Source organism: Dicentrarchus labrax, unplaced genomic scaffold (assembly GCF_905237075.1).
Source record: "Dicentrarchus labrax unplaced genomic scaffold, dlabrax2021, whole genome shotgun sequence".
Lineage (NCBI taxonomy): Eukaryota > Metazoa > Chordata > Actinopteri > Moronidae > Dicentrarchus > Dicentrarchus labrax.
In genome coordinates, this window is record NW_026136722.1 from 12188279 (window position 1) to 12201791 (window position 13513).

The window sequence follows — 13513 nt, forward strand, 5'->3', positions numbered from 1 at the left end:
TACAGTAGAAAATATGTTAAATATGTGAGCGCTGTCAACGGATTTGCCTCTTATTATTTCCTATTTATTTACAATTTATGTCCATTTGTTAAAGAAAACATAAGTGTGACTCCCCCTCCCAACTTTATTCTTGGTGTCGCCCAAATTCAGTGCGTTGGTTCAGTGTGGCCAACTTTTTAGATCCTCTTTAAATACTTTATTTCTTAAAACCCACCAGCAAAACGTTAAGCAGCTTATTCAAACCATCAGGGAAAAGACAAAACATTATAGTATTTGGGACAGGACTAGAGCTGCTCATCTGCCAACAGCGTTAATCCCTAATAAATAACAGAACAACAGAACATCAAAACAAATGTCAGTGTAGTCATCAAAATGTTCTATATGTGCGCATTTTAATTTATCGTTGTAGCTTTTTCTGGTGGAGTGCTCTCATTTGGACTCATCCAAAGTCTATAACTTGGTAAGGCCCTTGTAGAATTATAACTGGTAGGAAACATATACTGTCAGTGGTAGGAAAGCTATAGAAGCCCATTTCTGCCAGGAAAAAAAAGACAGATAAAACTTAGCCTTGATAATAAAAATATCCTCAAAGTAAGTTGAAATTATGAGATAAAAAGTCATAATTATGAGATAAGAAGTGCGCATGTGCCAATGGCAGTCAGCAATATATTCACAGATTCGCACTTCCCGCATCAATAACTCATAATCGGGACATTTTTAAAACACAGCGGATGCTTCTTTCCAACCGTAGTAAAGCACACAACACACAAAGCTACAACCTCATTTTCATCAAAACAAGCCGTCCCTATGCGCTGCTCTAATAACATTGATCTCTATGTAAGGAGTGCGCAGGGACCGTCAACAATTTTCAAGTTGTTGCTCGTTGTGTGCTTTACTACGGTTGGAAAGAAGCATCCGCTGTGTTTTAAAAATGCCCCGATTATGAGTTATTGATGAGGGAAGTGCGAATCTGTGAATATATTGCCAACTGCCATTGAAGCGCATGCGCACTTCTTATCTCATAATTTCGATTTTTTTTTAAAATCTCATAATTATGACTTTATATCTCATAATTTAGACTTACTTTGAGGATATTTTTATTATCAAGGCTAAGTTTTATCTGTCTTTTTTTTTTTTCCCTGGCGGAACTGGGCTTCCATAGAAAGCTCCGATCTGCTGAAGCAAGCGGAGTCTTTTAGCCACGGTCCCTGTTCCTGCCGAACATTTTTTGAAGTGACACAAAACAATCGCAACAGTACACGGATGTGAGGTTGGGAGTACTTAATTAATCGCCAAACCTCCACATTAAAACAAGTTAGCCTGTAATTGGTCCAGGGTCGGTGGTATGTGTGTATGGCATACATTAATACGAGCTTCGCCCGCAACAAGCTAACGTAACTTACGCTGTTTGGTCCTAGCTACAGCTCACGGGGCAGCTAACGTAACGTTAGCTAGGATGCTAACATGATGTTCAACCCAGTAGCCGGGTTACAAGGTGACCGAAAATCCATGTACAGCCAGTCACAAAATAGCGTGTACAAAACTGGAGACAAAACAAGCCCTATTAGCGTCATACTGGTTAGCTCTGGCAGCCGAGGACACAAACTACTTTTTCGATACCCTTTCCAAAGAGTGGCTGAATGTCCGTCATCTCTTACAGGTAGGCGTAGCATCCAGTTAGCATTCACCAGCGAATCACAGTACAGCACTGATGTTTGTTGATCTTTACTCAAGGGAAACTCGTGCCCTGAGGTCTCACTTTCTCGCAATTACACATACACAGCTGGATAAAATTACGAACACCCCCCAATGTAATGCAGTCAAATACAGCAGCCTAGCAATATATGGTTCCCCTACAATGCTAAGGCCACAGTTGTCCACTGTTCCTCTTTCTGAAAAAGAAAGTTTTCCTGTTTGGTTTTTTTGCATTCCTTTTGTCATTGTGACTGTTTGAGCTTAGTATGATATATGTAAATGTACTGGATGTAACTGTGATTGGGCTACTTCACATATAGTTTTCGTATGCTTTTTGTCCACACCCAGTGAAACCCAGCTGTAGAGACAGTCGCACTAACTGAATACACACTTACAGTATTTCTGACGTATTACTTCTGTATAACCTTCATATGTGAGCTTCCATGCCAATATACTGTGGGGTATATTGGCATGTGTCTAAAATGGCAAAAAAATAAATCAAAAATGACATGTCACTCACAAGTAGACCCTTACTAAGAGAAAAATACCCATAACAACAACAAACTATGGCTTGATACAGTAACACAACACTTCTCTAATACATGTTTGATATTCAGAGTGTTGTTTTAACATCTTGTTGGCTTTTAATGGGGCTACATCTCAAATCAGTGTATTTTTACTAGTTGGCATCAATAATCAAGTGAACTAATACTATTATTTCTGTCCACAAGCTAAACAACGAAGTCCATATGTACTGAACACAACCGGGGATGGTCTTGAAGATCAGGATGGTGATTCAAGGTATTGTTTTTGGTCTTCATTTAATATTACTGGATTTATAAATTAATTATAGGGAAGTTGACTCTAGGTGGACACACAGACAATTCTTAGATCAGCATGAGGCACTCACTCTCATGTGTTTCCTCCCTGTGTCCCCTGTTTTATGTTTCAAAAACCTCATTGTATTTTTCAAGAGGAATTGAGGAGTGTTAAAAGGTTGTTCTAACCCATGTGGTGTGACCTGTATTAATGTCCTCAAAATGAGCTTACAAGACAAAATGCTCACCATGTGCCTCTTCAGATTTGTCATATTCCCAGCTGCCATTTGCTTATCTGAACTGGTAATAAAAACAAGCATTTAAACCAGTTCTGATTACTTTATTTTGTTACCTCCGTTCATGAGAAAATGGAGACAAATTTCTACATGTGTTAAATAAACAAGTTTATACAATGCACACATGTTTTCTAAGCTCAACATGAATGTTGGGACAAGAAGCTGTCAATCGTTGAAAATAGTCATATTACAAATAAAATTGGCCATTGATTCAAAAATAGGATAGTGGCAGTGCTGCATCATTTCATGGTTTTACACAAGCTAAGACATGAAAAAAGAGGGAATGACTTGTTAATCCACTGAGTAAAAAAAGAAATGGGAAAACTGCTGTACACGAATGTTGCAGATATGACAATTGTTAAATAGAGTAGTATTCAGATCAATCCACAGTCACTATATAATATTAAATATTATTGTATTATACTATACTCTCTTGTTTATGGTATAGACTCTCCTGGTGGTGAGCCACATGAGAATAAATATAATTAAAAAACAGCCTCAAACCTTTAAACTGGTGTGTTATAGATATTGAACCAACTACTGTATAATATAAAATTCAAAGTTGAATATTTCCTGCACAAGCTGTGTGAGTTTAAGCTAAAAATAATTATACAAATGAAGATATACTCACAAAAATTTAGCTATTCATGATTTTGAGTTGAGCAGTCACTCTGGCAGAAGTTGTATGAAACATGAACAGAATTGGCAAACAACTTGAACTCCTACCATTTGCACTCTCGAAGATATTGATGTCTGATTCTGAAAAATACAAAAATGTCAGACAGAGAACCTTTCAGTCTTGTTTGTTATTTTCCAACTGCATTCAGTTTTCATCATGCTGCGGCTTTATGGATGGTAATGCTAGTCAGTCGTTGGGTGGTGATATTACTTTGGTCACAGGGTTGTAAGAGGCAGCCACAAATGATCATTTAAACTCTTTTATCAATGCAACTCACTAGGCGTAATCAGATAAAACTGACACAAGATCATGGAATCTTTTTTTTTTTTTTCTTTTGCTCAGTTTTTCCATACGGACTCCACTACAAACATACTTTGTACTATGTACTCCAGTTTAACTTTCTTTAAAATTAAGGTCTATGACCTTTTAGACAGATTATACTGGGATATAGAACCATACAGAGCCTTATAATCATTGAATAATTAATTAATATAAGGTAGGTGTTCTATGGCCCGTCATTTTTGGCTTGGTTAACAACCTGACAGCAGCATTTTGAACAGTTTGAAGCAATACAGTAACAGCTTTATAAAGACCAGTATAAAGTGTTTTATAGTATTTAAGTGGCTCATTGTGAGGGATTGCATAAAATATTTTCACGGTATCTTTTTGAGTAATGTTAACAATTTTAGTTGCCTTTATGACAGTTTTAAGCTGGCATTTAAACTCATGTGGCTATAATGTTAATGGCATTAAGGCACAGTCAGGGTAAACAAGTTAATTTGTTTGAATCAACCTGCAGACCAGCATTTTCACATCATAGTATCACATGTTTGTTCGGGTTGTTTTGATGTCCATTTTATGCATTCAGCCCAACTGTGTGTTGCATTTTGCTTTTTGTTTGCTTTTTTCTTCTTTTTTATGGCCCAATTCCCATTTCAGAGAACAATCTCCACTAACTGACGAACAGTTGGTAGCAGGGTAAGACCAAATCATTCTAAACCACCTTTCCTTCGCTTAGATCACCCCTGTCTTTTTTTTATCCCCTTCTTTCCTATTTTGTGTCCTATATGGATCCCCAACCCTAATTTCAGTAAAATCCTTGTAAATTATCAGTAGCAGATCCAGTGAATCAGTGCTTTGTTTAATTCAGTATTTCAGTTTTTCTCTCCTGTATTGTATGCCTTTATGAACAATAAACAATCCAACAGTTTTAAACTATAATTACAGTTTTAATTCACATCAATTATATTACCTCTAGTATGTAGACTCAGCATTACGAAACATATTGCAAATCAAATGCAAACTACAATAAAGCAGCTACTACACATCCTTTTCAAATTGTGTCAGTGGGGTAAGTCTATAATGTGTTTAATTTTTTTCTTGAAGGTAACGCCTTGATTTTTATTCCTTTGATTGCAGCATGAGTTACTTAAGTCAAACCAGCATGAGTCTTTCACATTCTTCATTCATACAGCGACTTCACTGTTTCTGCAAGAAGGCCTCTTTCTCTTTTCTCCTCTCCAGTAGCCACACAAGCCTTTTTTATTTATACTCTCATTTTTGAATTACTTTACAGGCAGATGCATCTGATTAACGCAACCACTCCTATAGACAGGAATGTGAAAAATGTAAACAAACAGAGCTAATTTAAACCCTCTTACTTGTTCCAGCTGTTTCTGTGCTGTAACCTCTCATCCCATCTTGCACACTTTTTGTATTGAGTCTGTTCTTCCTTCTTAAAGGTTCTCTGACATCATCCTTGCCACCATCCTGGCCACCAAATCTGACATGTGTGGGAAGAAGTTTGAACTGAAGATAGACAATGTTCGATTTGTGGGTCACCCTACTCTCCTTCAGCATCCTCCCATCATTCAGGCAAGGATAAAATGTCTCCTATTAAAAAATCATTTTCGATTTGAATTGAACTTCCAGTAAGTTTAAAAAGAAATGTTATGCAGTTTTCTTTTGGACAGTTAGCTTGTTACCACTGTTCAAGAGAAAAGAAAAGATAAATGGATTTGCACAGTGCAAGAGAACAACAAAATGAGTGTGAAGAATCCCTACATTGAAATGTTTTAATTAGCAGGCATTGCCATTAATAGCTGTTATTATACATGGCAGTAGACACCTTTGATTGATAATTTCAATTAAAAGGTTAACAGTTCCATTTTGAATTTTATTGTTATCATTATAATATTGATGTGTCTTGCCATCTAACTTTGAATAGGCTATAAGGCCATTTCTCATTGTCCCAAGGCCCTCTAAATGTATGTAATCTTTGAACTTTGGCAGATTAGTCTTAACTAAAACAGTGCCTCCTACTGACGGTTTTCTATGCTTCTGCACTGTCAACAGCTGTGGCTGGAGGCATTATCTTATTATCTGCTTTTTTTTATAAATTTCACCAGAACAAGATCAACAAAGCTTAGCAAAGTCAAGTAAAATATATTTTAAATATCCCTATATCACACATAAAAAAATTGCCTCAAGGGTTTTGACAATCTGCACAGTAATCCTCTATACTTAGACTCTCAACTTGGTTGGGGAACAACTCCCATTAATGGGCAAGATGTAAGAAACCTCAGGAAGGGCAACAGAGGAAGGATCCCTCTACCAGGATGGACAGAAGAACAATAGATGCCACATGTACAGAATAGACCAACATTATGGCATTCACTCACAATGGCAAGATTACAGATAGATTGTAAATAAATACGAAGAATGGACCTGATGATGAGCAACCCCAGGTGTCACCAAACAGATCTGAGCCACACAACCTCCACTCCACTATTGAGACGTGGAAGAGGACGGACTACAAAGACTCACAAGAGCATAGCTTCACACACATCATTTCACACAGGTTGTAAAAAAAAAAAAAAAACACACAGACAAAGGGAGAAAGAGACAAAGACAACATGCACAAAAAAAAAGAGAGAAAGACCAAAGGAGAGGCTGAATGTCCTGGAGAACGAATATCAAAATCCATAAATCTACCGCAAGGTGGTAATTCTGGTATAATGTAGTGTAATAAATAATAAAGTGTGAAGTAATTATAAATTGCTTCTACAAAAATAACAGAAACAGTTTACATTATTCTGTAATGCAACAGCACCTACTGTACATGACTTAAAAATGACCATTTAGCTCAATCAACTCTTCTTTGAGAAAGTCTCAGAAATTTTTTTTTCAGGTTTGACAAAGGTTGATTTATTGCAGAACTATTGTGCTAGGTTGTATAACATTTTGCTGCTGCAGCTTTTATCATGTTTTTGTTTAATATATGTGAATTTAACTGCTCTAGATCTACACACTGTGGATTTACATTTTAAAATGTATTTATAAACACTTGGTTTATTACATACATCTTATTCATTTTTTTTTCTTTTTATGCAGGTTTCTAAGACAGATCCTTCACCTAAGAGAGAAATGCCTACAATGATATTGTTTAATGTGGTGTTTGCCCTAAGGGTATGAACTTTTAATAATACAATTTTAATTCTTTGGTTTTATTTTGTTCTGCTTTTTGCTCTACCAGTTGAAAAATGCTGCATATAAGTGGTCATTTTAATATTACAAATTAACGTCTTTATTTTAAATGATGGCACAATTAAGTCAGCTGGCAGTGGGTGGGACGCGTTGCGTTCTGTTAATCTGTGTGTTCTGTGAAGAAGGGTGTGTGTAAGTGATAATATTCTGGTATACTATATCTGTGAGAGCATAGGAACTCAGAGGGGGGAAGGGCCAATTTACTATGCTTAATCATGCTGGTCAACTAGGCACAGCCTGTTCCTGCCCATGCTGAGTCACTGTACTCAGTAAGTCCCAGTATAGCTGAGGCAGCCGAGGACACAAAATGCTCAGTCATGTTTTGTCAATGATATCTGCCCAGTAACTGTGGTATCTTTACTGCAGAAATGTTCACAAGAATAACAGTTCCATTGGGTTATTTTAGCTTGTCAGTGTATTTGCAATTGGGTAATTTTTTTGTATTTTACAATAAATTCATAAGATTTAACAATTCCATTTTTAATGAATTCACATTTGTTCACCAGTAAATTATGTATGTTATTCTACATGTTCATTCATACAGATAAGCTTTGCATTTTTGTTTTTATATCTACTTTGCAAGAAAATTAAAGCAATTGATCTGCTTAACAATGCCATGAGATGATGCCAATGACCACCCTTATTAACATACCTGAGGAGAACAGAATATTAGAAACTCCTCTCAGTATAAAGTAACACCACCATTAAGCTTCAGAAATACCACAGAGATGAGGCAAAAACCTTTCCAACACAATCTCCATAAAAACTGAACAATATACTTTAGAGTGATTGGATTTATCAGAGGTTTATTGGATTGGATTACATTACAAGTGATGATTTTTCAGGTGAAACTGATGAACTCATTCCGCAGCATTCTGTATAAAATATATACATAAATAAAGGGGCTCAAAATAATTTAAATATTAAAGGCCATATATGTTTGATAGTTTAGCGGTTAACAGGCCAGTAATGACATGAACATTAACTGAGCGACAAATTAAAGCACTGATGTTGCAAATGCAGTGTAATAGGTAATAACTGAGTTGTATATGTATTACTAGCATATTTCTGTCAAAATTACACAGTTTAAAAAGTGGCTCCCTTTCCTCTTTTGCCCATAAAGGCGAATGCTGACCCGTCCGTCATCAGCTGCATGCACAACCTGTCACGCCGCATTGCAATAGCTCTGCAGCATGAGGAGCGGCGCTGCCAGTACCTGACCAGAGAGGCCAAACTGATGCTGGCCGTCCAGGATGAGATTACTACCATGACTGAGAGTAAGAAAGAAAGTTGTTGCACCTCACAGTTGACAGCAATTTACTGCTCTGTCTCAGTTAATCTATAGAATTCCATAGAATCCATTGTACACAATGACATATTTATTCTTGAACATATTATTGAGCTTGTAGGTACACTAACATTGTAATGATGTATTATAGTTGTGTTTTGAAAGTATATTTTCGTATATTTTTCCTGATTTAAGTGGATGGAAGCCCCCAGTCCCCATTTAGACAAATTCTTCCCAAATGTAAGCTGGCTAGAGACCTGAAGGAGGCTTATGACAGGTGTGTGATTAAACATATTATACATTGTTATTTCTGTTTTGTTATTTCCATATTTTTCTCACCATGCAGAATGCATATTGTTCATACAGTTGAACATTTATGTTTTTGCAGCCTTTGTACAACTGGTGTGGTGCGACTACATATTAACAACTGGCTTGAAGTGAGCTTCTGTTTACCACACAAGATCCACAGGATTGGTGGTAACTATATCCCCCCGGAGGCATTAGAGCGCAGCCTTAAGGCTATAAGGTGTGTTTTTACCTTCATGTGTACGGTGTATATATATATATATGTATGTGTTAAATATAACATTTTGTTTGTGGGTTGAAACGTTTAAAATTACACTTTTGGCAACACCCCAATCAGCAGTTGTTGACTGTGAAAGATACTTGGCAGCCCTTTCAAAGCATAAACACATGAAGGGAGTGTTATCCCAAGTGTTATTACAGATATAAAAAATGTATACAGTATTTAAAATTATATTCAGATATTGCATATAAATATTACATAAAACAATATAAAATTGCTTATAAATCTTAATTTACTATGTAAGAAATGTATAACATTTACTATTAGTTAATATAGTTTCCTTCTTTTCTGCCCCCAAATACAACATCTGACAAACTTTTGACCACCTCCTATTTACCCTAATTTATAGTGTTCATTTATACTTCATTTAATTGTGAATGGAATCTAAAAGCAGCATAGTGTTAATGTGTTAATCTGACTTGGCAAGTCATGCAAAACTGCAAATGATAGGTAGGATGTCATATATCATCCACCTGGTTGAGGAAAAATAGCACACATACGCTTTTATTTACTCAACCAGCCTGCATAGGCATACAGTATACATGACTATTAAGTAGCACAGGATTGTCACAGTGCTATTCAATCTGTGTTGTTAGGTTCATTGTTGACCCACAGGTTAACAAGAGGCCTAAAAACTGACAGTCTTTAACAGTATTATATTGTGAGTATTATGTCTTTAACAGCTGATTAAGGGCTGTGTATTTTGTAAACTTCAGTACTGAGTCACTATTTAAAACATCAAGAAACCCTGAAATTGTTTTTGTGGGCCATACTGCCCCCTATTGTCACCTCAGTATACCTACATAAGAGTTGTGATCAACCTCTACCTCTCCTTTAATTTCTGTCTTTTGAAGATAAACAAAATATGCAAAGGGTCATGTAAGTCATGAAATTGTAACAGCTGTGCTGATAATTATTTTTTAATAATCAGAGTGGTTTGTGTTCTCAGAGACACACAGTTCTGTACATGGATACATGTATAGATGGTTCTGTTTTACAGGGTGGTACTAAGGCTGATTCCTTCTGGTGTCTATTGTAGAGGCAGTTTTGATCTCTAAAGATGAGTTTTGTTGATTTCAAGGCTGAAACATATGTTGTTTGATCCTCCAGACCTTATCATTCCCTACTGCTACTGGAAAGTGAGAAGGCACTGCTGAGCCAGCTTCCTTTGGACTGCTCGCCTGCGATGGTGCGCCTCATCAAAACCTGCTCAGCGGTGAAAAACCTGCAGCAACTCGCACAGGATGCTGACCTGGCCTTACTTCAGGTGCAGAACAGTCACATCGCCTGAATCACCAATGCACTTTACAACACCTGATGCCATTCTTTGAACTTGAAAGGCAAATTGGAAGTACTTTTTCATTATTAAACAAATTAATTCACAAGTGGATGTAATGATTAAGCTAATTTCAGCCATCAGTAATAAAGAGTTTGGTGATTGTATTGGACTTTTGTAATTCAAATACAGTACACAAATGTAAGTTAGGGAAGTAAAAGTGTATTCAGACGTTACTGTGTTAATGCGGTCTCACTGCCATCTAGTGGACAATATTTGTACATTCAAAGCAAATCTGAGACTACACAAGTCTGAGTAGTATAGGATGTTCTTATATCTTCCTTCTACTGTTGGTTTTCAATTCCAAAACACTTTATTGTTTGATTGGTTTTTTTTCACATAATTTATATTATTTGCAAATCATTTTCCTCTTAGATATTTCAAATTGCTGCTCACTTGGTTTACTGGGGCAAAGCGATCATCATCTATCCACTGTGTGAGAACAACGTCTACATGCTGTCTCCTCATGCTAACATCTGCCTGTGAGTATTCCTGATATGACATGAGACATTTGGCTGTACTGATTACTTCAGAGCTAATGAGCCATAATATTGCAGAGCACCCATCCATGTCATTGCTTCATACACAGTAGGTAAAAAAATATTAAATTCAGATTTCCAAAGCCTGTACTTGTTCAGAGTTCATTCCTAAAAAATCTTGGATTGGATTGGACCATTGGATTGGGCAATTGGCAGAACTTTTCATAGCCTTTCGTTTATGACATTGTGGAAAATAAATTCAAAAAAGCTTGAAAAGTTGTTGGTTGTCAAATAATGTGTCCCATCTCTCTCTGGATAGATATTCACCATTGGCTGATCAGTTTGCCCAGCAGTTTCCTGGTCATGATCTGCCCTCCATGTTAGCCAAGTTCTCACTCCCTGTCTCACTGGCTGAGTTCAGAAATCCTCTGGAAGCTCCTGCACAGGAGGTAGGACTATCGTACAAGTACAATTTTTTTTTTTGTATTTAAATCCACTTTATTTTCTTTAGTAGTTTTTTTCTATATTGGTGAAATAATGTTATTTTTTTTTAAACAAAAAAGAGTTTTCTTATAAAAAACAAACTTGGAAACAACTTTATTTGTAGTTAGAAAAAATATATAATTTTTAGATGGAAGAATAATTGACTGTGGCATTAAGAGACATTTTTGTACAAATTAAAAGTAATCAAAATGAAATTATGGTTTTGTGGTAAATCACATATATCTATATACTATATCTATAACACAGTAATAGCCCTACGTGGCTATTACTGTAAATTTAGATACTGCATTGTAAGAGCCGAACCATCTGGTGTTCTCCTTCGGCCCATCTTGTTTTGGCAGAGCAGTTTGAGCGTCGGTGATGAATTATAAATGGCAAAAGGGACATCAGCTCTACCGTCAGCAGCCTCAATTTTTCATGAGAACTAGATCAGAGTCATGGCTCTTTCTCTTGGCTCTATTTTGGGCTTGTATGCTTCCCACAGCTGATTTAAAACATATTTGGCCTGGTTAGGGTCATGAGCGTGTTCAGCTTAACTTGTTGTTTATCCTGTGCTCAGTTGTGATGAGTTTGCTGCTGTGCTCCTCACCAGGCCCAGTTGATCCAGATGGTAGTGTGGATGCTCCAGCGCCGCCTGTTGATCCAGCTGCACACTTATGTCTGCCTGTTGGTACCGCCCAGCGAGGATGAGCCCGGGTTGAAGGATGAAGACCCACCACTGGCTGCCCGAGTTGGAGGCCGTAGTCTCAGCACCCCTAGCGCGCTCAGCTTTGGTTCGCCAAGTACGTTGTCACTCAGCTCTCTCCTCTGCCCAACTCTTAGAGGTAGAACAGGGTAAAATATAATCTGTGATCATCTGTCTGCTTCCTGTGTATAGCCAGCAGTGATGACATGACCCTCACCAGTCCCAGTATGGACAACTCCAGTGCAGAGCTATTGCCTGGTGGGGACTCTCCGCTTAACAAAAGGATGACAGAGACGCTGCTTGCCAGCCTGTCCGAGCATGAGAGGCAGGTTATTCTTAACATCCCTGCTGCACAAAATCCAGAGGATCTGCGGATGTTTGCCAGGTAATCAAGCTTGCCTAAAACAGAAGCTTAGTGCATATTCTGATTTTTTTTGTTAGTGCATTTAACATTTCCTAGCTCTATATTGACATGAAATTATGCAGAATAAACTGGCCTGTGCATCATTTCATAAACTATTTTTTAAAAATAAATTTCATGAAAAAAGCATGCACGTACACACAACCCAAACAAAAAATATGTTTGTGGGACTTGTTTATGGTTTTGCTGCATTTTCAAGTGAGATGATGGCATGACAAAGTGTGACTTGAAATGAACAAAAATCCCTAAAGGCGACTTAACAGCTGCGATACATTTTAGTGCCTCATGATGTTATAAATCAAGTCTCTTAGGAAATAAGAAGATATTTGTGCTTTGGTTTGGAAAATGAAGTCATTTTAATTGCATTCACAGAATATTGGGAAATTTAATTGAAGAATTATCTGGAGACTTCTTGGAGACAAGATTTTGCCAGCTGTTAGTTGCACACATTGAAAATAGAAAATAAATAGAAAGCGTATCTGGTAATCAGTGATGTGTGCTACCTAATGCACATTAATGAAAAATGTTATCAGAGTTGCAAAAGACCTGCCTGATGGTTGGTTTACACAGCTAATGACAACCCTAATGATTCTGTGAAACTCTAGCTCTCAACCCATTTTTCTTCTGTTATGTTGACTGCTTCCAGGCTGCTTCACTATTTCCGGGGACATCACCACCTGGAAGAGATTATGTACAATGAGAACATGAGGCGCTCGCAGCTCAAGACACTGTTTGACAAGTTCCGCAGTGTCCTAGTGGTGACCAACCATGAGGATCCCATTATTTCAATCTTTCAGTCACCCATGGAGTAGTGGCACAGAGACACTATCAGCTCTCACCAACTGGAAAAGATGTCAGTTTGAGAGCAGTTAATAGCTTGCTGTGCTATTGCTCAACAACGTTCTTTTTAAATGAACTGATGCAATGATTGCATTCATGTGTGCAGATTTACAAAATGTTTTTTTTCTTTGACGAGCCAATGTTTGTTTACAATATTAAATTATTTTGTACATACCAGAAATCGCTTGAAGTGTTCACTCTGTATATTGCAAAGATTGGTGCAGTGGGGGTTTAACTTCATCTTCACCTGTCCCAGATGTGTTAGATCATCTGTACTGACCACAGAGGGGCACACAGAGTAATGATTATTCCAGACCTCCAGCTACCTCTCCTCAGGAAT

At 37.2% G+C, this 13513-nt stretch overlaps 1 protein-coding gene across 2 annotated transcripts; it reads left to right on the forward strand.

The window, feature by feature from the left end:
* The first annotated feature begins 1219 nt into the window (after positions 1–1219).
* nprl3 (NPR3-like, GATOR1 complex subunit) lies at positions 1220–13354 on the forward strand. Of its 2 annotated transcripts, XM_051387471.1 has the most exons (14): positions 1220–1660; positions 2427–2496; positions 4428–4466; positions 5231–5363; positions 6882–6956; positions 8158–8311; positions 8518–8599; positions 8711–8848; positions 10019–10175; positions 10620–10726; positions 11043–11172; positions 11820–12009; positions 12105–12297; positions 12980–13354. In XM_051387471.1, the coding sequence occupies exons 1-14, from the start codon at positions 1465–1467 to the stop codon at positions 13143–13145; spliced, it is 1830 nt and encodes a 609-aa protein (XP_051243431.1). In that variant the 5' UTR covers positions 1220–1464; the 3' UTR covers positions 13146–13354. The 2 variants fall into 2 exon arrangements, with proteins under 2 accessions (XP_051243431.1, XP_051243432.1); XM_051387472.1 differs by lacking the exon at positions 4428–4466.
* Positions 13355–13513: the final 159 nt, after the last annotated feature.

Bases quoted from the DNA above. Each gene is read 5' to 3' on its own strand.
- nprl3 (XM_051387471.1), top strand. From the start codon at position 1,465: ATGATGTTCAACCCAGTAGCCGGGTTACAAGGTGACCGAAAATCCATG. The intron at 2,497-4,427 runs GTATTGTTTTTG...TTCCCATTTCAG, and splicing joins GATCAGGATGGTGATTCAAG to AGAACAATCTCCACTAACTG. The intron at 6,957-8,157 runs GTATGAACTTTT...TTGCCCATAAAG, and splicing joins ATGTGGTGTTTGCCCTAAGG to GCGAATGCTGACCCGTCCGT.